The 26,599-nt window shown below is 49.1% G+C and overlaps 1 protein-coding gene and 1 long non-coding RNA gene across 2 annotated transcripts in view; one reads left to right on the top strand and one right to left on the bottom strand.

Annotated features, from left to right (window-relative positions):
- Positions 1-26,599, bottom strand: part of FRAS1 (Fraser extracellular matrix complex subunit 1) — a 156,140-nt gene that overhangs the window by 2,237 nt on the left and 127,304 nt on the right. Inside the window, exons 41-72 of the mRNA XM_035323700.1 lie at positions 26,008-26,198; positions 25,451-25,604; positions 24,793-25,056; positions 23,775-23,963; positions 23,332-23,451; positions 22,709-22,888; positions 21,561-21,685; positions 21,124-21,264; positions 20,268-20,495; positions 19,866-19,979; positions 18,476-18,626; positions 17,403-17,562; positions 16,718-16,880; positions 15,077-15,323; positions 14,122-14,466; positions 13,644-13,804; positions 13,111-13,258; positions 12,013-12,218; positions 11,385-11,541; positions 10,490-10,690; positions 9,552-9,739; positions 9,091-9,366; positions 7,874-8,106; positions 7,384-7,544; positions 6,368-6,582; positions 4,477-4,627; positions 3,380-3,487; positions 2,877-3,036; positions 2,022-2,138; positions 1,424-1,590; positions 883-1,088; positions 83-229 (exon numbers count right to left, since the gene is read on the bottom strand). Of these exons, the coding sequence (XP_035179591.1) occupies positions 83-229; positions 883-1,088; positions 1,424-1,590; positions 2,022-2,138; positions 2,877-3,036; positions 3,380-3,487; positions 4,477-4,627; positions 6,368-6,582; positions 7,384-7,544; positions 7,874-8,106; positions 9,091-9,366; positions 9,552-9,739; positions 10,490-10,690; positions 11,385-11,541; positions 12,013-12,218; positions 13,111-13,258; positions 13,644-13,804; positions 14,122-14,466; positions 15,077-15,323; positions 16,718-16,880; positions 17,403-17,562; positions 18,476-18,626; positions 19,866-19,979; positions 20,268-20,495; positions 21,124-21,264; positions 21,561-21,685; positions 22,709-22,888; positions 23,332-23,451; positions 23,775-23,963; positions 24,793-25,056; positions 25,451-25,604; positions 26,008-26,198 (5,774 nt within the window). The remainder of the gene's footprint in view (positions 1-82; positions 230-882; positions 1,089-1,423; positions 1,591-2,021; positions 2,139-2,876; positions 3,037-3,379; positions 3,488-4,476; positions 4,628-6,367; positions 6,583-7,383; positions 7,545-7,873; positions 8,107-9,090; positions 9,367-9,551; positions 9,740-10,489; positions 10,691-11,384; positions 11,542-12,012; positions 12,219-13,110; positions 13,259-13,643; positions 13,805-14,121; positions 14,467-15,076; positions 15,324-16,717; positions 16,881-17,402; positions 17,563-18,475; positions 18,627-19,865; positions 19,980-20,267; positions 20,496-21,123; positions 21,265-21,560; positions 21,686-22,708; positions 22,889-23,331; positions 23,452-23,774; positions 23,964-24,792; positions 25,057-25,450; positions 25,605-26,007; positions 26,199-26,599) is intronic.
- Positions 1,502-5,454, top strand: LOC118165571. Its single transcript, XR_004750111.1, has 3 exons — positions 1,502-1,617; positions 3,371-3,547; positions 5,115-5,454. It is a non-coding gene; the product is annotated as an uncharacterized LOC118165571 (long non-coding RNA).

Genomic DNA, 26,599 nt, shown 5'->3' with positions numbered 1-26,599 from the left:
CTGGGCCTGTAATTCCCAAAGCATTTGGAAAGTCCTGGAGAGAGAAGTTAATTTTGGTGTACCACCATCACTCGGTACATACCTTGTAGAGAGCATCCACCTTCAGAGTAAATCCATCGACTCCGGGCATGCTGCTCACTGACTGAAACTCAGGCAGCTCAGAAGCAAAGTGGGCATCAAAAGGCACGTCGTGGAAATACTTATCTGTCACTTCGGGCTGGTTTCGGTCCTGGGAATCAGAGCGGGAGCGCGTGCTGTCAGCAGCACGCACTGAACAGACAGCCTTCAAGGGCTGCTTCAGTGGCAGTGTGAAAGAAAGCGATGTTAATTTGCAAACGTTAATTTGAAAGCATGCAATTAGAGCTGGATGCAGGCTGGGAGAATTTCTGAGTAGCTGATAAATAGATCCTCCTTTATATGCTGCCAGTCCTGTCAACTCCAGGCCATGGTATAAACAGAGACCACGAGAATTTTTAAAAGCTTGGTACACCCATTTTTTTCTTCCTCATTTGTTTTTTCTTTAGAGTAAGAAATACTCGGGGATAAAGACTGAGGAGAAGTTGGCCTTATCTTTACAGATTGGATATGTCTGCCTAGTAGTACAAAAAAGCCACCGCGTTTCACTTCTCATCCCGTTGTAGTCAGAATTTGTTTGTACTAGGGCAAAAAACAAACACAAAGCAGAGGAGAGCTCTGCAAGCAACTTGTTTCAGTACAGACCCCTCACAGTGCTCCCTGCTGTGCAGCCCCTCCCCAAAAGCAGGCATGTCATTTTGCTCCCAGGTCCCTTAGGTTAGTGAGAGGCTAAGAGACAAGACTTATCCAGACACGATCACACATAACACCCCACGGTGTGTTTTTTTTCCAGGGCAGAAAACTTACCAAGAGGAGAAATCTGTGTTTCAGGTGCTTGTTGGGCTGAATGCAGCCATACTGGGGCCCCTCGTTGTAGACAGTTCCCGTTGGGTCAAAGAAAGGCACGTAGCCATCCTTGCCCGTGCACAGGTAGACCTTCTCCAGCTGCAGTTTGTAAGCGGCGTTCAGGTTTTGTTCGGGGTTCCAGAGCACGCGGCCATACAGGATTTGCCCTGGGGAGGTTGGGAGAACAAGTCAGGTTAAACTCTCCAAGGGACATCAAGAAGGTGGTGACAAGGAGGCTCGACGAGAGAAGCACTGTGACAGCCACACACATCAAGCTGCAGGTGGCTGTGGTTTTGCACATATGCGTGTGCAGATGACAGAACGCTCTGCCATGAGCACATTCTGGTCCTGGTATCACGGGGCTGTGGATGTGCTCCAAATACCATCTGGTGCTGTAAAAGAGGCAAAGCCGAATCTGAGCTTTACCCTCCTCTACCACAGGAATGGAAGTTCTGTAAACAGGACCATGCCAGGAACAGGAACAACAACAACAAAATCCTACCCTTTGAAAAAGCCCCTTTGTAGTCCATTTCTGCCAGAGACATTTCGGATTTGGTGGGATCCATCAGAAACACCTTCTCATTGTTACAGAGCTGAAACTCCGTGTTTAGGGAGTAGACAACGGGAACGGGGCGGTTTGTCTGCTGGAAGGCAATCGGGATCAAAAATCTGAAATTGGGACAGCAAAAGAAAAAGGTGAGGTTTGGTTTGGACACATCTGAAGTTATGTGCTGGTGACTTAAGTTACACCTGCTTTACCTTTCTTCCATCCTGCTTTTACTATTTATAGCCCAGCAGCCCATACGACACTGGTTTTCAACACAAGCCTATGTGTTTCCCCTCACCCTGCCCCATTTCCCAGTGCCAGGCCCTGCACAACCAGCTGAAGCCTTCTGACAATAGGTTTTGGTTGTAATCCCATCTAGGACAACCAAAGGCTACGCAGGCTTCCACGGCTGAAAACTGCAGGCTGAGACGTGTGACAGTCCAAAGGGGAGGTTCCTGCCCTCACCATTCTGCTGTCACAGGCTGCTTGGGACCATGCAAACAACCCAAACCAACTGAGACTGGATCCAGAGGTGGCAACGGTGCCTCCTTACCGCTCAGGAGCGTGAGCTGTGCAGGGCAGGGGCTTATCTCCAGGCTCTATCCACGGCTGCGTGGGCTGCACAGTACAGGGGATCAAGAATATTGTGTACTCTCCAGAGTAGTCCTTCCTGAGAACAGACAGGAGACACTGCGGTCACCAAACCAGGCTCCAAGCCATTCACCCAGCTGATGTGTTTGCCTAACACCCACGGGTTTTGAATTAGGGCAAGTAAGCAGGACTGTGTTCATGGCAGGACATAAGCCAACCCCAGAAACATTCCTGTACTCCAGCAGGTGCAGGAGGGATGAATTTGACTGACAGTGTTTAGTTTGACCCTAGTTGCAAGGAGCACAGATGAAAGAAGAAACAGAAATAATAATAAAAAGGATTACTTTTTTTAAAAAAAGTGAACCAAGTATTTCTAGTTCTGGACATCTCTCTCCTCCAAGGAGGTTACGTTGGTTGGCACTAATGGTTAAGTGGGTTGTGAACGTGAAATCTTGCTTTAACTTGCAGACTTTGAAAACAACCTTGAATACGCTGTTGCCCTGGTATTTACTTACACACTAGCTAATTCCTAGAAAAATGCCTTTACAAGATGAACTGTTTTTTCCCACTAGTCACACAACTGACAGAGCAGTGTTTCCAGCAGTGACAGCAGCGCCCTGTGCGCTCTAGCTCTGAACCCCTAAATAAAGCTGGCTCCTGGGCACCCCACGCTTGCTGTGTCTGTGGCTGCTGAAAGGGCAACAGGGATTGCCCTCTCTGGCCAGGATTTGAAACTGCTCTGCTGCTGTTAATTACGTGCACACTGATTACTTAAAAAGACTGTTGGGATTTGGGAAACTGAGCCTGCTGTCCTCACCTGTTATAGGAGCTGGTTGCTCTCCAGAGCTGGTAGGGAGAGTCGAAAGTCTGAGCGCTCCACAGCAGCTGCAGGTCAAATTCGATCCCTCCCAGGTGGTCTGGAGTCACTAAAGACGACTTCACATCAGGCAGGCTGTGGTGCTCCATCACAAAGAGCCCTGTGGCGAGGACAAGGAGGTGACAGCTCAGGCGGAGTACTGGCAGACCCTGTGCTGCACACCTCAGCACAGGGGAACCACAAGTGTCTCTTCAGGAGAGACTTTAGAGCCTGCTCAGAGCAGCAGCTGGTGGTGCCTCCCTCCCATCCAGGTGCACTTTTTAGCTTTTGGTAGTAGCAGACTGGCTAGAGGAAGAATTTCTAGGTCAAGAGGCTCCTAAGAGGAACAGCAAACTGGCTCTCGGGCAGAAATACTTCCTTTGAACATGAATGCTGTCCTTAGTCATGGCTTGTTTTCCTGCCTGAGTCTTCAGAACCGATCTGTATTTTCACAGTGCTCTCACCTCTGAACTTGGCCTGGGTCTTGAACTCGATAACCAGCCGGCCATCCTCACGGATGTAGATCCTGATTATCTGCAGCCGGGCTGAAAGGACACTGTCCGTCTGAATCCCTGTGTGGTGCAGCAAGAACAGAGTCACTGGAGAGGCCGTGTGGCACAGCAAGTCCTCAAGTGGGGTCTGTCAGCCCTAGGTAGCTCCAGAAGCATTTGAGAGAGCTCCAGAAAGGCTCAGTTTGCCTGGGAGCACCCCGCAGTGTGTCAGTTATGATTTCCTCCATTGTCCACACGTGCTGCGTGAGTCTCACTCAAGCCTTAAGGAAGCAAATACATGAACTTCCCCTTATGTGCCTTGAATGTACCTTATTTTACACCAGCTATACACCGAGGTGGCTGTTGTGGATGACTGTTTCTGGGTGCTCCTGGCTACAGCCCCTGAGCGTCCCGGGTCCCTCCTCTGGGATACTCGGCATCACCACCGCCAGGGTGAAACCCAAGGTGCCAACAGGAGCAGCAATACCCCTCAAGGCTGCAGGCACACAAGCTCCAGATGTTGTGGGAAAGAAAGATAAATGAGCTAGAATTGGGAGACTCCCAGGTGCAGGATAAACCACACACGTACACAGTGATGGCAGGTCTTGGATGTCACCACCAGCAGAGGACAGGGACGATTCAGGGCTCGCTGCTGGCAGTGCCGGGGGTTTAACCACCAAGGGGTCACGATGGGAAAATCCCATCTGTGAGAGCCAGGAGGCTGAGGAACCCGACTGCAGCTCCTACAACTGCTGGAAAGTGTTGGAGAAATCATGCCAAATGTCCCAGAGGGAGCAACCTCAGCCCGTGGAGACCCCTGTGAAGATGTAGCTCTTTTCCTGCAGTGCCTCAGTGATGATGGTGTCCACTAACAGAGAGGCTGGGGGAAATGACAGCTCCCTTGCCAAGCTTTCACAAAAGCAGGCGCTCCTGGACTCAGCCTGCATGCCCTTTACTTCAGTGAGCACTACGCAAACTCGGGACTGCAGTGGCAGTGCAGAAACTAAGAAAATGGAAAAAAAACAGAACAAAGAAATTCTCCTGTGCCCCCTCCAACACCTGGGACCTACCTGTCCTCCAGAGAACAGTGTCGTAGAAAAAGGAGAACTCCATCTCTGTGTGATGCTCAAGAGAAGCCCAACCTCTCGGTGCTGTCACATAAATATAGGACACGTAGAGAGGGACGTGGACGGTTAAGAAGGACTGAGCAGAGTCCCGTACCTGTCAATAAAACCCAGTAAGTGGTTATGCACTTTGCAAAGGAGAGACACTGGCCTGGACTCACAGCACCCACTTCATTCGTGTTCTGCTCTGCAAATAGGGAAAGCACGTAGATGCAAGTCATTTTTCTTTCCCCTTAGTGCCTAAACTATTCACTGCAGGAATAAAACATCTGCATCCACATTGCACACTGAAGTGTAGCGGGGCAAGACACACATGCATCGAGGAGAGCTGCACGGGCCACTGCACAGTGTTGCACCTCCGAGCATCCTCAGTACCCCTGCATCACACAGGCTCTGTGGCACAGACACAAGCAGGCTGGGGAATGCTACTCTCCCGTATCACACAACAGGAATAGATTTGTAAAAGGTTGTTTTGAAAAATGAGTGATTTTTGTTTGCATTAACTGGATGATAAACAAGTATGTCCTGACCAATAGAGAGCAGAATTTTGGAAAGGACTCAAAGCAGCCCTCTTCTCCCTGCAGTCAAGGAGGTTCTCTGCTCCCACTGTGACCCTGAAGTTCAGTAAGTGATGGTGGAAACCCTCACCGGGCTTCTCCAAAGAGGCAAGAAAGCTCAAGTTTGAGTCCAGAATCAGGTAAGACTGTATGCATCACTCTAGACCCCTTAGTGTGTGGATTTGAGTACCTGCAATGGACATAAATGAAGCTGCCTGCAGTCTTTTGGGGCATCCCAATCTCACTATAACGCAGGAATTTGCACTTTTCATTAAGCAGATACACAAAAAGGTTATCACTGGACTGTCATTAATGCACCTGACAAAAGGAGCTGTGGTCACAACTTCAGCTCAATTTTTTTCCCATTTTTTAAATAATAATTGCTTTAAATAAGAATTGCTTTAAATAAGCAATTCTGCTTGCTCAGAACTGCCCCCAGGAGCACCTGGAACGCCACAGCTCTCCAGCTGTGCATACAGCATTTATCATCTGTGGAGTGCAGCTGCACTCTGCAAGCCCCCGAGACAGCTCAAGAAGAGACATGCCAGAGGGGCTGGTGCCAGCCTCCACATACTAAATTATGCAGCTGCTTGGCTCAAGGAGCTTCTCTGGATCCGTGCAAATAATTGGAGCTATAAAGGGAAAGTTAGCAAACTATTTCAGACCGGCAGGAATTAAAATAGATTATGTTGGCCATAACATTCTGACTGGGAACTCAGTACAAGAATCTAATGCAGATGAGATGCTCACTCGAGAGAGATGTACATGTATAATCCAGCCACGAGAGGGCAGTGAGACACATCTTAGTAGCAAAAGCCACTGTTCTTTACAAGAGAGCGTTCCTGGCGTTTGGTCTGTCAGTTAGTTAAGTAATTACCTAAAAGCTCCTATGACCTGTCTCCACTGAACCCCACTGAGGAGTACAAACTGATGGGCCTCTGCTCTGTGCTTTGCTCATTCATATTGGCTAAGTCAAAGTTGTAAAAAAATAGAGCACAGGTGTGAACGTTTTGTATTTCTAGCATACCCTTACGTTAACAAACAATATTTTACAGGCTCTCTGAGAATAAAGCCCATGTCACCCTGACCAAAACAAATTAATTAAGTATATTTCACAGAGCACTGTTCTTCTCTTGCTAAAAGGGGGAAAATGTGCTTCAGTTGTATAGAGCAGAGCAGCAAAAATACCCAGTAAATGTTCATGAACATACAGTAGAGCTTTGCCTGAGAATGGACAAAGATCTGGATTACGTGAAAGAGCTGTGGATATGCCGTCTCACCTGGAAGTCAGCTGTCACAGAGCCTCCACAGACATCAATTAATTCAGTCATGTCATAATAAGCATCAAAGGTCCAAATGCAGCTCTTCAGGTTGAGGTGCTTGTAGAGCTGGATTGTCTTTGGTTCTCTCACTGTGGGGTCAAACTGGTACGGGCGGTCATAGCCAGGGCCGAGAACAATGCTATCGTACGTTACTTCATCCAGGAACCCTGCCTCTGGGATTAAGAGACATCAGGACACTGGTCAGTCCAGATTTTGAAGAGTTTGAGGCCATGTACATGAAGTCCCATTTTCACTCTCAGGTCATGTTGGTGACTTCTAACACACTGGGGACTTCCTGGCTCCTCTCCGTGACCCCAGCGGTCAAACTGAACACACACAGATCTTCAAGAGTGAAAGTGTTACAGGAATGGGGTAACAATCCTAAAAAGCAAACTTATAAACCTACTAATTAAGGGTTGACGTTAAAGTTCAAGCTTTAATGTAGAACAGCTTGAGTATGAAATGAAGAGAGTGAAGTACAACCAGCCCCTGCCCTCCGTGGAGCAAGTGTGGACCACATTACCCTGACTGTCAGAGACACAAACTGCCTTTTTTTCTAGCTCTGGCACTTCCTCCAGCAACGAACTTGCTTTCACTGCTTCCCTTTGCCACACTGCAGAGCTCAGTGACACAGACACAGTGATGCGCTTCTCGTGGATCCCTCTCTATCTGCATGGATATCACAAGGCAGGTTTGAAAAGCAGAACATTCCCAGCACGGTGTGAACCTGCAACCTCTTCAAACAGCAGTGCTGTTAAACCCCGTTGTAATTTAACCATTCCTATGCACTGCATCTCATCTTCAACAGGGCAACTCTGCTCACTGCTGTTAGTACAGGAAGATTATTTGTTACAGGGAATACTATTTGCATAATGTCAGGAGAGCTCAGAGGAAGACAGAGCCTACTCTGCATTTCTTCACTGGTTCCTCCCTCCTCCCCAGTTCAGAAAACAAAAGCTGGCTTTAAAAATTACCGGAGATGCCTTTAAGGTCCCTGATGGTGACCAGGTTCGAGCAGACGTGCTGGTGTCTGTAGATAGACTCGGAGAGCAGGAAGTGCAGATTGTGCAGCGGCAGGGTGGAGATGAGGGGCAGCATGCCGTCCTGATGAGGGATCTGCACCGAGATGTGGATCCTGGAACAAGCAGCGGATGAGACAGCAGAAAGGACAGCCTGGCAGGCACGGGAGCCTCGTGCACTACCCCACGCCATGCAGCAGTGCAGCGCAGACAGGGCAAGCCTGGTACTGGCCATCTCATATTTAGGTACAGCCAGATTGCCCCATCTACACACCCGCCCGTCACGTTGTCCCACCAACTCCCATTTCCTGAGAGGAAGGGCACCCCTGTGGCAGGGCAGGGTGTGAGGAAGAGAGTGGGAGCACTTCCCTGAGCACCCCGCGCTGTTCGGGGGGGGGCGTGAAGGAAGGTGGGGTCTCCTCGCTCCCCTCCTCCAGGTTCGCACCTGTTGGGATGCTCCTTGTGTTTGACATCCAGGTACTTCAGAGTGGCAATGAACGACTGTGCCTGGAAACCTCGGGCTGTCCCCGCGACTATGGGAGTGTGGCAAATGGCACTGTCTGTCCCTATAGTGACGACGTTGCTCCTCAGGGGGGTGCCCACGTGGCCTGCTTTGTCCACAGCCTTGGCCACACAGCGCACGTGGAAGCGCCGGCTGAAATAAATGCTGTCCAGCACCTGCAGGGAGCAAGGGGAGAGAAATGCGCACGTGGGTCAGAGGCACCAGCATTACATCTCTCAACGCAGCAAAATCACGTTGTCCCGATGTTTTGAGGCAGCACAGAAGCAAGGCACGTGCAAAATGGGAGCATGTGAGTGCCAGTGTCTGCCTGGCCAGAGGTTGCAGGTGTGACTGGCACCCATGCTGAAAAAGATGCTTGAATCTGCTGGGTGCTTTACAGCCATTTAAGTCTGCCCACATACTGATGGAAAGGGAAGAGGGAGCCTGAGCTCTTTACGACCTGCCAAGCTCCATCTGTCCCTTGCCACCAGGGATTTACTCAAGTGTCTGAGTGCTCACAGCTGCTTCCCACAGCAACGGAAGTAGTGCTTTCTGCAGGCTCAGTGAAACATCACTAAGTTTTCTGAAGCCAAAAGAAAATACATTTCCCCAAAGAGGCCCCCATGTCTCGTGCTAACTCCCAAATCTGAGGAGACTTCAGGTCTTAATCTCTGTGTAACCAAAGTGTGCACCACCCATTAGACATGGCTCAGACTCCTGCGTGAATGTGCATGGTCTAGAAACAGACCTGGATGCCTGAGAAGAGCTGAGACACCACAGCTGGGAGCACCTAGAGGAAAACAGCAACTCTGATTGTGGGACAGGATGTGAACAGTCCAGGGACAGGCAGGTCCCAGGCCACACATGGAGCAAAGCAGCAAAACGACTGCCTGAAGGAACAGTGGCTCCTAAGCTGAGCTCAGCCCTTCCTGCAACCTGTGCAGGATGGAAAGGAAGCAGCCAATGGCACTGCCAAAAGCTGGCACTCCAGGCCACGGCAGCGTGTTGGGCTCCCCTTCAGGCACAGCCACTTTTTTCAGTGCCAAATTTCACATACGAGTGATCACACAACGCACAGACCGACAGAACTGCCCCAAGCCCTCTGCTGACTTGCGCCATGTGCTTCTGCAGCCTTTTCATGCCAACACCTAGCCACACACCTTATGGTTGACGCTGGTGAATGGCGTGTTGTCGGTGATTGTTTCGAAAGGCGACCGGGCCCCGTTCCCATCCGTGGGGGTTGCTACTTCCCAGCTGAACTGTATTGACGACTGGTTGATCCCAGCCTCGCCGCAGCGCTCCTTCGTGACCGCGTACTTGGGGAAGTGAGGGTCACAGGGAGTGACACAGATGAGCGGGTAGCCCGGGGAAGGGGATTTCTTGGCACCATCCTTGGTCACTTCTTCCACACGGTCATAATCAGCCAGGGTGACAACCTGCATAGAGGCAAGACAGCAGCATTCACTCGGGGCTGAGGGGAGGAATAGGAAACACAATCTTTCCCACACACTCCAAGCCTGCCACATGATTGCAGCTCTTAATTTTACTTTAGAAACCCAGTGGAGTTTTCAGTCTGTACTCGAAGGGTACTAAATCATATCCACTGCAACGGGCTGCTTACCACTGGAGGTGCTGGTAGGATCAGGCTCCCCGATGCCTCTTGATCCAAAATAGTCACCGTTGCAGTGCTGGTGTCTCCAAGAACAGCTTCCACTGGGTCATCTGGACCCAGCACTAGAGAAAAGGACTCATGCCATTCTCGGTCTTCATTGGACATGATCTCCACCTTAAATATGATGTGGTCCACACCTGTGAGAGGAAATGCAGGAGAAACAGAGAGAACTTGAACTTGATTCATCATTGGAAATTGCTCTGAAGTTCTCATTAAAAAAAATGCACAGCTGGTCTATGCCACGACCACTGAAACATTATGATAAAATACACATTATAAATTTTATTTCCACTCATTGCTACTAATAATTCAGCCCTCTCCACACAGGATTCTATACATAAAACTCTGACTATGACAACTGATCTGATTGATCAGATGATAGATTTACTAGCAGCTGCCATCTGAGGATTAATAATGCCTGTCTTATATTAGCTGTTCTGTAGTAAAAATCTATGATCCGAAGTATATCCCATCTCTGCTGCGAGCAACAATGCGCTCTCTCTTACCAGCAGGCAGAACTGTTTTGTGACGGCTTCTTGGTCTCAGCAACATAGTCTACGCTCTTCCAGGATCCTGAAAGATCTCTGCTGAATCTCTGAGGACCACTTTTCCCTCACCTGCCAAATACCAGTGCTTCTTCCTCTGTTCTGAGCACCCTTTGTCTAGCTGTTCAGCCTCTTTGCATCACAAAATTATAGCTGTAGCAGAGCATGCGGCTACAGCCCAAGGGAAAGTCACACTTCAAAAAATACCACATGGTAAGGCCTCATGTAGTATATTTGAAATACATTTCTAAAACAAAACAAAACAAAACAAAAACAAAAACAACAAAAAACGGAGGAAATACCACAAACAAAATAACTCTTCCCCCCCCAGGGACCCTTTACCTGGGCTGAATTTGAGCACTCGGCTCTTGGGGTAGTAATCCACTCCGGCCTGAGCTGAGCCATCCCGGGTGCTGCAGCGGACTTTCGAGGTCCTGTTCTGATCCCCTCTGCGGACCACCTTGATATTTAAAACAGCAATGCCCTCTGGGCCAGGGGGCTCCCGCACTTGGTACGCAGCTTCTTCAAACTCAATGGTGGGCGCTAGAGAGACAGTGGTGAAGAAAAAGCCCCACGTTGGCACACCAGCTGACTGCAGATGAATAGCATTCAGCAAGCGGGGTGAGCCAAGCCCAGCTCCTTTTAGACACGTCTACACGTCTGCAGAGCAAGGGGCTGGCAAGCAGGGGACAAAAGTGCAGCTGTAAGGGCTGGATGTGAATGGGGCAAGAATCGAACATGTGCCTTGGGCTATGGGGATGGCACACGGTTCCCACCCCCCGCCTTCAGTGCTCTCAGCCTGTGCCACGCAATGGTGCTAGGGCCCCATTCCCCGTCACAGCCGGGGGACCCTGCAGCTCCTTGCTTCCCTGGGAATCTCTCCAGGCTGTGGCACTGCAGAGAGAAGGCAACATCTGCCAGGGGAAGCACAGCAGCTCCCTGTACAACGGCAGGGGAACGGGACAAACGGTGGGTTCAGCTTGGTGTTACTTGATCCCTCCCGTAAGACCAACTCACTGCAGTGACCACACTGGTCCTGCACACAGGCCCACGGTCCTCCAGCACACAGACCGGTACTTCCGTGAGAGTGAACCCAACAAAACAGAGCTGTGACCACGTGACTGAGGGTACTCGTGCTATATACTAAATGGCAAACTCTTGACGAGACCGTGCTGACCACCTTGGAACTGCCTCCTACACTGCAGCTCCTCCATCCTCATTGAGCTTCCTCGCTTACCATCTTCGTCGTTGGTGACCGTTATGGTTGCCACATCCATCTTCCCAATCCTAGCTCCACTCCAATGGTTTCCAAGAGGGCTACCAAGGTAGACCTGGAACTGCTCCTCTGGTTCAAAGGCAGAGTCATCACTGATGTAAACACTGCAGTTCTTCACCTAAAGCCAAGCAAACAGAAGAGAACAGCAGACACTGATAAATTCCCTGAAGCCACCGAAAGGCCACCTTGTTTCCTCACTTTCTAGGGTTGTTTGTCTGAGTACTGCCTGTCCTGGAAGAAGAGCTCTTCTGTTGTTAGGGCTGCTTCTTCAGTGTGGTCAAATCACACGGTTACACAATGAAAGACAGCAGTGAAGACATCGGCTTCCACAAGCCCATAGCTCTCTGCTACACCGATCCTGAGTCCTTCCGACACAGAGGATTGGCATTTTACGTTTTAACCAGTTTTATCATGAAACAAAGACCTCCTCCACAGTCACGTCCTATTTCCAGGACCAGAAGGACCTTACGCATCTACGGACCCAGTTCTGACAGCCTCTGTCAGCTCCCTCTGACAATGCAGAGTCAGGCAGGAGATCTGAACCTCTCCCACCAGTACTTCAATCTCCTATAAGCCAGGTTCAGCTCACCTTCTCCCCTTTCAAGAAAGTGATGCGGGACTCCTCTGCATTTCTCCTCTCTGCAAAGTCCTCCATGACCTCTGCGGTCTGGCTCTGGGTGTAGCACCTGACAGAGGACTCATAGCTCAGGTCGCCAGTGCGGAAGATGGGGATGTGCAGAGTACCCTCCTTCTCCTTCACCGTGAATGCGTCCTTGGTGAACTGCATGCTTGGCACTGCAGAAGGCAATAAAGGGCGTCAGGCAGCATTGAATTTGCAGAGTGACGAGAGCTGATCAAAGCACATACACCCTTGGAGAACTGCTGCATGGAGCCTGACAGCCAGACAATGAAACGGCAGTTTTACTGTGCCTCAGAAAAGGATTTTGTTTCAAATAAACTAGTGATCGTGACTGCTACCAGCCCTCCAAAGAGCACAGGACTGGCAGACCCTGCAGCCCCTCAGAAGGAAGCTCTCTCTCTTCATCACCTCTTAGTCACCTACTTTCAATGGTTGCTGAAACTTGTTCCTTCCCTAACATTTTGGTGCTGTTCCAATGTGCTGAAGAACAACACGGGGCTGGTGGTGCAGGGATGGTGTGTTTGTGAGGCCTGTCGAGCAGGGACTGTGTGAGGACTCTACCGAGGTATGGGCTAGGCCACAAAGCATTATCCTACTGTCTGTGGACAGACATGGAAGAAATTACTAGCTGCAAAGAGGACTACTACAAAATTAAGATTATACAGTGTGTGCTTTCCTTAAGCAAGCAAACATGAGAGAGGTAAAAACACAACAGAAAGGCAACATGAGGTGAAACATTCTCACGTAGTAAGAGGACCTCAGCCCACAAAAATCATGAACGAGGACTGCGCTCTGAGCAGAGGAGGCCAAGAATGGCTAGAAGGGAGAGAACACTACAGGGGAGTTCATTCTGCACTTCCAAAGAGTCCAGGGTCTTGTGGACTGTGATGCATGGACAGAAACAGGGCAGCCAAATGCAATGGGAGAAACACAGGAAACAGACGAAATCCAGCCTAGGAATAACCTTACCTGGATGAGCCTCCTCCTGTGTGAAGTGTTAAGGAAGAGACTAGCACGGACTAGACAGAGCTGCCGTGGATAACTTACCATCTTGGAAGATGTCGTTAATGGCTACGATCGCTTGGAAGGGTTTTGTTAGCTCTGCTCCGTGGGGTGAGCTGAGATAAACAACAAATGTCTCCAGCCCTTCTATCACTGGGTACTGAGCATCATCCAGGATTGTCAGAGTGCAGAACTAGAAGGAAAACAGAAGACCCCTTTTAAAGATGTAAAGCTGTCATCCATCCTGGCACTCACTTTTGGATTTCTTATGTAAAGTCATTATGTCAGGTCTTTTCTAAGTTCACTAATCAATGGCAGCAATGTTGTAGATAAGTCCAGCATATCATTTCACAGAAAAGGCAACAACCTTTATCTCAGGAGAGGTGGCCTGACTGAATCTTCTCTGGCTGGAGCACTGATCTGATGCAAATGTGTGCCTAGCAGATTCATTAACAATTCTCAAGTGGCCCTGAGAGGATTTTCAAAATACTCAAATGGCAAATACAGAGCGTGCACGTATATGAGCAAGAGATGTCCTCAGATGGCCAGACTCATCAGGAGACAAAGTGGGTCTTTACCTCTTCTGTCCTGCCTGGCCTGAATTCTATTTTTCTGGAGCTGGGGATATAATCGATTCCTGGGCTGGCAGACGGAGGGTCTGACGTCCGAGTGGCACACCACACTGAGACGGGGGTTGAGAGATCGGGTCCCTGCCGGAGGACTGGAATTTCAATGTTTCCTGCATCACCAGTTGCACACAAAAGAGAACCAAGATTAGAAAGCAGGCACATATCACAAAACCACTTCTCAACCTTCAGCGTACGCTTCTCCCTTCATCGCTGCACCTCACTGAGCACAGGCTGCTGAGGAGAACAACCCCCAGCCTCCCCCTCAGGGACAGAGGAAAGATTATAAACTCTCTGCAGATCTCCTGTGTTTCTGCTGCCGTGCCCTAAATCAGCCTTTCTAATACTTCAACCTGTTCAAAGCATGCTTTCACCGTAAGCACCCCATGTGATGCAGAGCAGCCCTGAGGGAGCCCCTGCCACTCTTCACCTGCAGCCTCACTGACAGCAAAGGTAGTGTTCCCCAGGAACACCGTAGAGGCATCGTTGGGACCCCCGATGAAGACGCTGGCTGAAGCCCGGCTGCCAATGCGCGCGTTATCCGAAGCATCGGCCAACACGATCTCGAACTCCTCCTCCTCTTCGTATTCACTGTCGTCGATCAGCGTGACATCGCATGTCGACACGCTAACGCCCGGTCCAAAAACTATGCGGCTGTCATCCGTCATCCCCCTGGACTTGAAGTCGGAGCCAGATTCCAGCGTGTAAGGGCTGCTTCCCTTGGCGGATTTGGGGACGGTGTAGCAGACAGCAGACACGGTGCTGCCCATATCCCCTAAGATGCAATAGAAAAAAACACATGGCTTTATGGAAATATTTTTACTCCATTTGGTGAAGGACATCATACACTATTCACTTAGACAATAACGCAGCATTCACCAAAGAAGCTGGGAAAAAACCATCCCTACTCCTAATCTTCCACCAAAGTTGGCTTTGGTCTGACTTCTAACTTTGTCTATGGAAGAATATATGGCATGGTGATGGGGTCCACACAAAACACAGTATCTAGATCACAGAGAAGCAGCAAATAAATACAAGCTCATTCCGGGAGGAGAAACAGATCCAAAAACATGGAGCTTTAACGTGTTTGGTGAACCTTAACAGCAGAGCTGGGGAAGAAAAAAGAAATTAAGCCACCTGCCCTGTATTGTTTCTTGTCATCTCAATTGTACCATGAAACTACTTCTGAAAAATCAAAGAATTGTCCCCCAAATCATAAACAAACAAACCCCCAGGGAACACCACTTGGGGGGGGGGGCATCGTTTGCTTGCTGACAGGAAACTGTCACTTGCCTGAGCTTGGCAAGGGTATATGCTACTGTTGGCTGCCATCTCTGGGGCTCCTCATCCACCCCCGTGGCAGAGCGGGTTCGGACTCAACCCACCTTTTCTTTCAACGGGAGCGGAGAGAACACCGGCGCTCTCGCTGACGTGGTACGTCTTGCTGTTGAACTGCAGGGTGGGCTCATCCTCTGCGTCAGTGATGGTGACTGTGGCCCGGGTGACGTTCCCCAGCAGTGCGTAGGCTGGCATGCTGAGCTCCACGGTGAAACTCTCCGTGCTCTCAAAGACCTCGTCATCGTTAACGACAATGGTGCAGGCCTTGGTGTCCTCCCGCTCCTCAAACTGCACCTGCAAGGTAGAAAGTGGGCTGCTCTCTCTGGACTGGGGTCTGCAACTTTCTATCCTTCCTGCACTACCCTGGCCTCAGTCACATACCCTGTGCATAGGCAGCTCTGTACACTGACCTTAACCAAAGACAAATGGCTAGCAGAGGTCAAAGGCAGCAGCAAATGCAGCGTGCAGGCCCCCACCCCTTCTCATTTCAGTCATGTTTTAGACTTCTGCATGATCGTGAGTGACATTCCTATCCAGGCAAGCCTGCCAAGTTTGTAATCTGTCACAACACTGCTGCAAAACATATCTGCCAACATGAAATCCTGATGGAAAAGGTGAATCTCTTCTGAAGGCAAATAAAACACATTTTTTTAGAAAAGAAATAGTCTCCTCTGTGTTTTTATCAGCTTTAGTGGGACTCTAAAATCACAGGCACCATACACTTTACCAGGCAACAGCGTTGCTAGCTCTGTGCTTTGCTCGGGGTCATAGGATCACTCCGAACTTTGCTCAAGGTCATAGGATCACAAAACCTACTTAAATTGAAAGAAATATTGCTCAAAGAAGAAGAAATACGCTCAAAGTCATGTCAATACTTCTATCATATTAGCAACAGTTATAAAAAATCAAGAGGTTTACACAGTCCAGGACAAGGCAGAAAAAGGGCTGATCACCATGAAAAGTGAGCTTTCTGGAAAAGTGTCAAGAGAGCCTTTGGGGAAAGAGATGTCACTATGAATTCCCAGTGCTTTGTTGAGGATGATTAACACAGTCCTTAACTGCACAGAGAAGGAAAGAAGTGGAAGGACGGAGGTAACTTGATCTCATGCACAGCACTGGGGAGACAGAAATTCTTCAGGAAATGCTGGTGTCTCTTTTCTAAGGACTCTAAAGGAAGAAATGGCCAGGGACAGGGAAAAATCCGAACAATTATTTGTGCAACTACTGTGCAGTCAAATCTTCAAATAAAGGCAATCTTTCCTGTTGTGGACTTAAAAATTCCAGCTCAGATGCTTTTTATTTTAGATGCTCCTGTGTTTAAATGCAGCCTAGCAATTTAGTTTTCTTGGCTGCATCACTTCTCAGCCTTCTAAGAAGCACAGAGGCTGTTCAATCTGCATCATGCTCTGGCTCTGAGGTGCTGAGCCCTGCCTCTCCACCCTTCTCACCTTCAAGATGCATCAATCACTCAACACATGGGAGCTGCCAGGGTAGAAGAACACAGTGGCAGTGCCCAGGCATCCCAGGTGAAAATGTAACCTGATTTTCAAGCACAGCTATGATGCCTAAAAGCATGCTGCTGCTTTCCACCAGCTTCCCAGTGGGCCCTGCCTTCCAGCCTTCACTCTCACTCCTGGCTTGATGGCATGTACGGTCAGTCCTTCCCTCTCCTGGTGCCCCCAGCCTACCTGCCCTGCATACTCCACGTAGTCCTGCTCTCCGGGCTGTGAAGCGGAGCTGGAGGTGGCCGTTCCCTGCTCCGTGCGGCACAAGACGATGGCGTACTGGTTGAGGTTACCGATCCGCCGCACGGCGACGCTGATGGAGCCTGCGCTCTCACTGACATTGTAGCTGGAAACGCACCAAGCAGAGACAAGTAACTGGCACCACTTAGCCCACAAGCCGAAGGCGCTGGCATCCTACAGGGAACACAGGGATTAGGACCTTCGGGCTGGGCAGCAAACCCTGTGTGTTTATATGGATACCAATAAACTCATGCTGGCTGCTGCCCCCATGGAAAATCTGAGGAATGCTAATAACCAGGGGCTCAGGCAGATGTCAGCTATCCACAACCCTGCTCCACAGTTTAACCCAGCAGGCAACCCTCCTCACTCACACACACGAGTTCCCAATTCCTGCTGCTGTTGGCTCCCTGGCACAGGCAGAAATCAGCAGTGTGACTGCTATGTGTGGTGCTAAACTAAGACTTCAGTCCGGATGGAGTGCCAGGGAAACACAGGCATAAATGATGGTAATTGCCCCAGAATTTCATTTCTAAGTTATAGGTCCATCACATGTGAGAGAGCTCAGCCTGCCTCACTCCAGACCAGACCCCACCTGTCAGAAGAGTGCTGTAAGCCCCATGCCATTTACCTGGTGGAGGTAAAGCTGAGGAGAGACCACTGGATGTGGAAGACATTGCCACTGACCACGTTGGGTTTGCTGTCCTTCACTAGGAACTGAAAGCTGTCCATGGTCTCCTGAACCTTCTCCTCATGCATCACGTACCGAATGAGGCCCTGGTTCACATCCTCTGCGGGGAGGAGACACCCAGTGAGCTAATGCAGCACGTCAGCAGTACTTATACAGACGAGCAGTGCAGACACATACATCTGCACAGCCACAGGGATCAGGACCTCCTCCACGAGCCCTTCACACCGCTGAAGCTTTTCTAACTTCCATGGTCTTACCTGTGGCAGAAGCCAGCCTACAAGCTGTGACAAAGTCATTCCCTTGCCTGGTCTTTATCTGTAATGGCTCACTCAAAAATAAGGTACATTTCAAGTAGGTTTGATCAAATGCAAGGAAGATGAATTTGCCTGGCAACACGTTTCAGCTCTGTGCTATAAGGTGGCATGTCCTAGCAGGGCTCCTTCTCATTGCTGAGATCCAAATAACTTTGGTCTTTTCCATTTTTTTCTGAGCACATGAGATGCCGGGCTTGGCTGGCAAGGCCTGATGAGAAGGCACAGGCAGAACTGCTGACTGCATTTGTACAGGACCTAACGGTGTGGTGTGAGGCTCTGCACACTGCAGCAGCAGAAATGCTAGAGGCTGTGCTGCCACCTCACTCTCAGCCTGCCTGGGGGAGTCAAAATCTGCAGCTGCTTTATATTGTCCCAAGCCAAATCTCTAGCTCTAACAAGTCTGAAGAAACAGGGCATACATACAACAGGTCACAGGTTGGCATCAAAAAACCCTACACGCTTTCTGCAGTTGACAGTAAAGTTCATTTCTTATTTTGGGACACGCCTTTGAGATTCCAAAAGAGCAAGACTCTCCTGACTTGGCAGTATAAGACTCCCCTGAAGTCAGGGAAGTTCTGGATAAGATTTTGCCCCTTGTCTTCACTCCTCCCACCATTTTTTCCCCCTCACACAGGCTACCTTGACCAACCTGAAGCAGCTGAAGGAAAAAAGCAACAACATACAGCTCGTCTGCCGTACCCTGAGTAAAGGTGGTCACCGTTGTTCCTGGCTGCAGCTTGTTCTCCACATAACCATTTCTGGGACCATTCGTTATCTCATAGATCAGCTGTTTGTCATCTGTGTCGGGATCTGTCGTTAGTAATTCCTTCTTTGTGATTAGATTGCTTGCCTGGATTAAAGCCAAACCGAGGGAGTTAAACTCTGGAGATCCAGCAGTGCAAGTCTGACTGATTATTCATCCCCAGGCCCAACCACTCCTCTGTCACAGTGCTCCAGGAGGTAGAAGCTGGGCTGTTGAAGGGCATGTGGCAGAGAGGCCCTGAACACCCAGAGGCTGTGGAGCCCGAGTTATGTCCCACATCATGTTTGACAGCACAGGAAGGATTCAAATTCTGTCTCAGATATGGTTTAATTAAAAAAAGGGGGGGGGGGAGGGGGCTAAAAGAAAAGCAAATTCAGAGCACACTGCTGAGTCCTACCTAGTTGGACGCTAGAAGATATGACAAACCTGAACTGGGCTGATGCTCAGGTGAGCCCTGGCTTGGCCAACATTGTTTTGCAAACAGCCTGAAGTTTAAGGTTGCACTCACGACAGTCCATGCTGCTTTAGTGAGCTTGTACTAATCCTCTTTCAAATGACCTCACACAGATGTGCCTCATCTCCACCACATTTTTGCTCTCTCTCTAAAAAGAAAACATCTTTAAAAGTGGGAGAAAATGAGAGAAGAATTAAACTGCCTGAGGCTGCAGGAGTGATTTTTCCAAAGTCAGGAATTTGAGCTGAGGTAGCTACTTCTTAATACAATTTCTTAATACCGTGCTTTCCAATCCTTTTTCTGGGGAAGAACCAAAGTAATTCTTTGCTGTTAATGCTGTGTCCTCAAAAATGAGCATGAGATATCACTCCCTGGGGTTTTGTTTAGACTTCAGCAAAACAAAGGCCTTTCACGGCAAGAAATCCCTGTACCACGTTTCTTTGAGAGCCGTACATCTCTCCTGCGGCTGTTGCAGCACATAATCAAGGCTTCTCTGCCATCAGCAAAACTGAAAACGCACTGCCTGGGGAAGGAGGGCAAGGGGCAGGACACCTCTGTCCCACGAGGTGGGCAGGAGCTGTACTGAGCTGGACAGCTCGAGCAAGAGCCAAGAAGAGCCAGAATGGCTGTCCTGCTGATGGAAGGGAAGGAAGCAATTTGTGCCCTGGAGCCACACTGCCTGGATTAGCTGAGCTGCCGTGCAGGCATCCCTACACACCTCTGTCTTTTCCAAGATGCTCCATGAGCACAAAGGGGCACCTGCGCTCTATCACAAAACTAAAAATGCTGAAAGTCACAGTGCTCTCCTGTGAAGCCACTTCTTCTGGAACAGCCTGAGAAACAAGCTAATCCAAACTCAGACAGCCAGTTACCTTGCCATCCATGTACTCCAGCCACTGCAGACCCATGTTGGTGACAACCCTGGGTGTCCCGTCATCCACAGGGAGAATGTCCACTTTGAAGCGCTGCGGTGCTGCTGTCACAGCCTGAGAAAAATTCAGAGAGATGGACGTTACTTTGGGAGTCAGAGCCTTGGCCACCATATTATCAGCCTTGCTCCCATCAGAGCTGTTAGGATCAAGCTCCTGGGGCAAGTTTGCAGGCATGAAATTTGCTGTTACACCACTGAACGAGCATATGGCATCACATAGCCAAGAATACTGAGCCCCTGTCTTCAGTGGAGCGACAGCAGCCAAGTCTCCCTCCTCTGAGAGGAGGCAGCCTTCAGTCACCTAGTTCTGTGGTCTCTCTCACCTCCCTCTTTGTCCGCTTACCTTCTTCCCTCCATCTTCCACAATGAAGAAGGGATTGGTCCCATCAGACACGGTGAAAGAGAAGCGATCCTTCAGCGAGTTGCTGCCGTCGTGACTGTAGCTGATGCGGTTCTGGTAGACGTCATCCATCGTGAAGGTGGCCGTGGGGTGGTACCGCTGCCCGTTGCTGCTGCGCTCAATCAGGCCGTGGCGAGGGGGGTGCACAACCGTGAACGTAATCGACTCAGCCTGCACCAAGGAGACAGAATGGCACAAACAACAACTTCAGGACCAGGTCAGGAAGGTCCCTACAGCTTGAGAGCCCTGGGGAAGGGCTCTGTGCATCCAGTCTTCCTAGCACAATGCTTCCAATCGGGGGCTGACAGGCAGCACCGCACACTGAACTGATTCACCATGAGCCCTGCCTGTCCTCATCTCTCGAAAAAGCCAGACCCAGAAGGAGTAGGAGGAAATGCCATTTTCATCTGTGCCAAGCGTAAACTCAGTATGAAGACCTCAGCTCAGGTCAAATCCACAGTGTTCAGAGGGAAGGTGGGACAGGGCAAAGGTTTGCTCTGATGGCAACTTCTGAACATTTTTCATGCAGGTTTGTTGTTTATGTGTCTCAGAGACGTCCCAGATGAAGTACGTATTTCTCAAGCCAGGGCTTTGCTTTGCTCAAACATTCGTTCATCTATTTGCATATAAGCCAGGCCTCCCACAAGCGGTTTGTTTGAAGCTGTGATCAGACGGGGCATGTGCAGGGTGGGATGACACTCAGCATAATCTCTTTCTTTGAACACAAGCCTGTTTTTCTGATAGGCCAGATGTGTAACAGAAAAAGGGAGAGAGGAGGCAAAGGGCAGTCCTGCCTTACCTCTGTGTCAGCATCTGTTGCTTTAAGCTCAAACTCTGTGATGGTTTTTCTCACACCTTCCTGAACTCTCATCCCCAGGCTTTGCACTACAGGTAAGGAGTCATCCACGGGGTTTATGGTGATGTCAAACGTCTGGCTCACCTGGAACAGGAGAAAAAGCCTCTCTCAGTGAATTCAGCCTACCAAAAGCACAACTCCATTGAAATGGTAAAACTATAAGGAGACCACAGTGATCCACTAAGCTTAGGTCACTTCATTTTGGACCTGTTTAGTGAATCAACAAGAGCTTCTAAGCTCAGATCCTGTAAATACAGCTCTTCTATCCTTTGCTACATATAGCTCTCCCTCGAAAGCACACGAGGAAAACTGATTCCCAGCATATCCCATGGAATCAATAGCCTGCTCTGACTAAGGGGAAAAAACATGCTGCAACCTACCTCGTTTGTCCCATCAGACACAGAAAAAGTGAAGGCATCTGCATGCTTTTCAACATCACTTGTGTGGACATACTGGATGCTGCGAGAGGCCAAGTCTGCCTGGCTGAAAGAACTAATTCTTGTCCCTAGAAAAAAAGAACAATGACCACAACACCAAAGACACCGTACCTGGTATAAATAAATGACCCAAGAATGAATTTATAACCAAGGTTTCCTCTGAACTCATTAGCTTTCAAGTTTTGTGTCCTCTTTTGAGGAATCCTGTACTCTCTCCTTAGGCTTAGGCTATTTAAATCATGAAAGCAACTATTTCACTCTGTGTGACCCTGTATGTTTCTTAGTCCACCACGGACCTCAAAAAGCACAGAAACCAGAACTGTCACATCTTAAGTAACAGGGGAATAAAATCCCTAATCCACCTCTTTCAGATTTCAGAAGTACAAGACACACTGTTTAGTTTGCAGCTCAAACAAAAACATTGCAAGTTTTTCATTTTCTCCCAGCAGGGGGTTTGCTTATTTATAACTTTCATTCATTATTCCTGCCCTCTCAACTTGTTTGCCAGAGCACATCTTATGTTGTGCGATGATGAAGCAAACCATAGACTAAAACTTAGCTTTACAGGGACTGACTACATCCTGAAAACACAGAGATATTTGCATTTTAATGTCCTGTCAAGGAGAAATCTGATTCTAAGAAGACCTGTATCTTAGGTGAGTATAATCTAAATAAGGAGCATATTACATGTCAGTATACATTTAGACCAACTCAGAAGGGAGAAGTACGACACTCATACTGTTAGTGGATTATGGGGCATTCAAGGCAACTCTAAAATTCAGATCACGTTTGCATGGAATTCTTTTCTGAGTTTCAAACAGGATTGTCCAAAAACCTCCTGAACTACCAGACTTTACCATCTAGCATATCCAGCACACCACCATGTATCTTCATTTTGTAATAACTCACTGGTTAGTCCCCTTCTTTCTGCAAAGCCCAGCTGAGAGATGAGGCTGGAGTATATGGATCAAGGGACTTAGTGGCCAAGAGGGGGACTAAAAGTAACTGTTTACCAGGGTGAGTGGCTCAAAAACCCTGCTGAAGCCTTACTGTTAGGAGCACCCAGCCAAGCAAAATGCCCTCCTGCTAACCTGGGGAGGCCACGTGCTCCAGGTGCCCCAGCTGCGGCTGCCTGGTGAGCCTGTACTGGAGCTGGGTCGGTTCGCTGTCCTGGTCGGTGGCAGAGAGCTGCAGGGTTGTGATCTTCTTTGCTGAGTTCTCATCCAAGACCAGCCCTTTGTTAGCAGTGATGGAAGGGGGGAATCTGTCCTCTGAAAGGGTTAAATGCAAAGCACACTGAGTTAGGAGGTGGTCCCCCTCCTTCCCTTAGTGTTATTCCCACTGGGTATTTGTGCTCAAGCAAAAGACAACAGGCACACAAACGCCCTCCTCTGAAGGGAACCCTCCCAGGCTGGGAATTCCAAAATGAGCATGCTGGATCTTGTGATCAGTGGAGGGGGCAGAAATGTCTTAAGACAATCTAGACAGTATGGGGGAATTTTTCTGTCTTTTTCAGCAAGTTTGTCAGATGCCAAAGAGCTAATCTTTACATCCTCAAACTCTCCCCATACCCCAAGCTTCAAAGGCCTTTGAATTAACAGAGAATAAATACCACATCTCAAGAATTACATCTTAACTTGTCCATGTGGGATGGAAATCTATGAAGGCCTGAGCTTTGCAGCAATTATAACATAACTTCAGCACTATAATTTACCTAGAATACGAATATAAAAAAGTTGGTCCATCAGTTTGTTGCCATCTGCATCGATCACATCAAAGGTGAAGGCAAAGTTTCCACCAGGATCTCCCTTCTTGTGACTGTATACCACTTGCCCTGGATAGAGGGACAGGAGAAAAGAGGTGGTTTATTACAGGCAACTTAATTTAATTCCTAGTTTGGAACCAGGCTGGCACTATAAGTCAAGAGACTTGCAGCTCTTGGACTTGGGTTTCATTACTTTTTCTCTTTATTTTTTCTCTCCTGCTGAGAGAGATTTTTTAACACTTGCTTAGGGACGTGTGTTTCTCCTCTATCATAACAACCTTATCTTCTTACTTCTTTCCCTCTCCCTTCCCTGCTTCAAATCATTCTTCCCCTCTCAAAAAGATACGGCCATGTTTTACTTGCCATGATTATCTGAAGTCAGGCATCCTCACCTTTATTTATATCAGCCTGGGTGAAACTGTTGACAGGTCCTTTGACAGAGATCTGGACTGGATTATCAATATTAGTCAGCTGCAGGTGGCCCACACTGGGGTCCTTCTTCACGACAAATCTGATCATTGTGTCATCTGGATAAAGAGCTGCTGCTTTCAAGTGCTGCGCTGTGAGGTGTGCTGCAGAGCCTGGGCCAGAGAAAGAAAAAGCTCACAAACAGCTTCAGCCAACCCAGCCAAGTGACTTGTCTAGACTGGACCAGATAGCCTATAAATAGTAGGTGAGGTCCTATTTTACAGAACCAAGGAAGTTGTACTTCTAGGGGGGAAAGGAGAACTCCACCACAAGTAAAACAAGCAGAGGGCTCATCTACGAGGACGTGGCTTGTCCAGAGCCTCCACTGGGATGCTCAGTGTGGCACAGCAGCATTCAAGGCATGTGCTTTGCCCATGCCTCCACTGCCTGCACACTAGGCATGCTGGGGAGCACAGGACTAAAAACTGTGTGGGCATTTTACTGGCATGGAAGAGTGGTTTTCAACCTCGCATACTTCTTAACAGCCCTGCACAGAGCCATTACAGCTTACCTACAGCTGTCACATTTTCAGAAATGTGAAATAAAGCTGAGTGCAGGGCAAGTTTCTGAAAAGCGAGCAGGCTCGGACAGCAGCTGTCTGTCAGGACTGCGGTTAGGTGCTCTAACACTTGTCCCTTCCCAGCTAACAGCCAGAAAGCCCTGGACTGTACATTTGTTTTGGGGAGGCAGTGCTTAACTACAGCATCCCCTCCTACAGTAACATGAAAATATCTCTGCCTGTGATTATTTTTCCCCTGCCCCCTTCCCTTGCAACAGACCTCATTGATCCTACGAGGAGAAGATCATTTTAAAAAGACCTTCCCAGTCAAATCAGAGGTAAAAGCACACACCTACACCTTGTAATTACACTCAGTGGGAGATGACAAGTGTCTCCCAGGGGGCTGCCTAAACAAGCGATACCATTCTCCCCCCTCCCCATACCAGCAGGGAGCTGCAGGCCCCTGTTGACAGCCAGTGTGGGTAGCTGCTGCTTTGGCAGCTCCATGGAGAACTGCAGCCTCCCCGTCTGCGTGTAGAGACCATCCGTGATGGAGAAGCCAAACTCGTCTGTCTGTGCTGCTGCACCGCTCTGAGTATAAACGATCAGCTCATCCAGAATGTCCTGGTAGGTGAAGGACGAGCCCAGAGACAGCACAAGTCCGTGCTCTAGGGGCTCTGCAGCAGTCTCCCTCCTGCGAAGATGACCTGACAAACGACAGATGCATGAAAATCATGGAAGTGGACATGGCCTTGCTGGAAGAACTGAGGAAGTTTTCTGCTTGTTGCCAGAACTGCTAAGAATTTGGTTACATACATGAGATTTGAAAAATGGCACACAGCCCCTGCTAGTTTAGGAAACAGGGTAACACAAAAGGGAACTTCCCAAGGAAACAGGTGCAGTCCTCCTTTTCCCTCTCAAATAGTAAAAAAATCCTCAAAGAACAGGTCTGCCCTGAAGCACAATTGCTGCTCCAAACAGCGACTAAACATGCCTTATACAAACACACCAGGCTTCTGTCTCCCATCAGGGGAATTAGATACACACACACAGGTGCTCAGACAGACGTTGCTGCTCCAACCCCACCTTCTCGGGACTTACCATGGTCAGGACTTTTGGTAACCACGATGACAAGCTCACTGTTCTGGGTGTCCAAGTCCCGCAGGTTGAGGGAGGCGTTGGTAACAACCACACTCGAGCTCTCGTGCACTCTGACAGGCTCCAGCACCATCTTTGGGGGCTCGTCGTTCTGCCGCTGCACAGATCCCAAGGGGACACAGTCAGAAAAGGGAAACGGCCAAGGAGAAATGGCTGCTGCCTACCTCAACGAAATACGAGCTCCCAAATTACAGTACTGCTGCTGATACCAATGCATGGACTACATCAGTCTCTCCATATCTCTCCAGCACTGTGGAGGCTTCTAAGAAAGAGGAGAAAACTGAGAAATAAGCCCTGGGGAAGAGGCTGCAATGCACAACTACTCTCTGGTGTGACGGGGGAATTATGGTCCTGAACTACAGGAAAGAAACAGATAGGAGGAGGGAAACTCTCTTTAATGTACTTCCCATGCATTACAAAGGTGTGAGGAAAGCTCGCACTTTAAGAGCCAAATGTCTGTGTTAAGAGAGGGCTCTGACAGCCGGAGAGCACAGGCGCACCTGGATGGTGATGTTAATGCTGTGCACTTCGGACTGGCTGAAGCCATCGCTCACGTAGAAGCTGAAAACATCACTTGTCGGCTCGATGCTTTCATGGACGCTCTGGAAGTAGTAAATGCTGCTCTCTAGAACGTCTTGAATGGAAAAGGACGCGTCTGTGGTCACAGCACCCTGCGGTCCGAAACTCTCACCTGCACAACAGAATGCCTCTGGTGAAAGGATGTTCAGCTCACTGATAAACTAAAGAAAGCAGCAGCATTAAGAGAGGAGTGGCACACTGAAGGATGCAGAAGGATGTTCACCCCTACAACATGGCTTTCACTCACCTTATGGCCTTTGTAGCAGCAGTAGGTCCATCTGCTGCATTCGAGCAGACATTAGGAAAGCTGCAGTTCTACACACATTGCCAGCAAGCCCACGTCCCAGAATTGCTTATGACATTCTTCAGTGATGAGACAACGGCTGGTGTGCCTATTGGCCTCAACACAATCACTACACCAAACTGCACCTTGCAAAACTCAAACTAAAACCCAAGAAAATCACGCAGCTGTGGCCTGTTCGAGGAGAGAGGCTCGCCATTACCAAAATGGCA

Source organism: Oxyura jamaicensis, chromosome 4, assembly GCF_011077185.1.
Source record: "Oxyura jamaicensis isolate SHBP4307 breed ruddy duck chromosome 4, BPBGC_Ojam_1.0, whole genome shotgun sequence".
Taxonomy (NCBI): domain Eukaryota; kingdom Metazoa; phylum Chordata; class Aves; order Anseriformes; family Anatidae; genus Oxyura; species Oxyura jamaicensis.
Note: the sequence above shows the minus strand (reverse complement) of the source record. Positions and strands in the feature narration are given on the sequence as shown.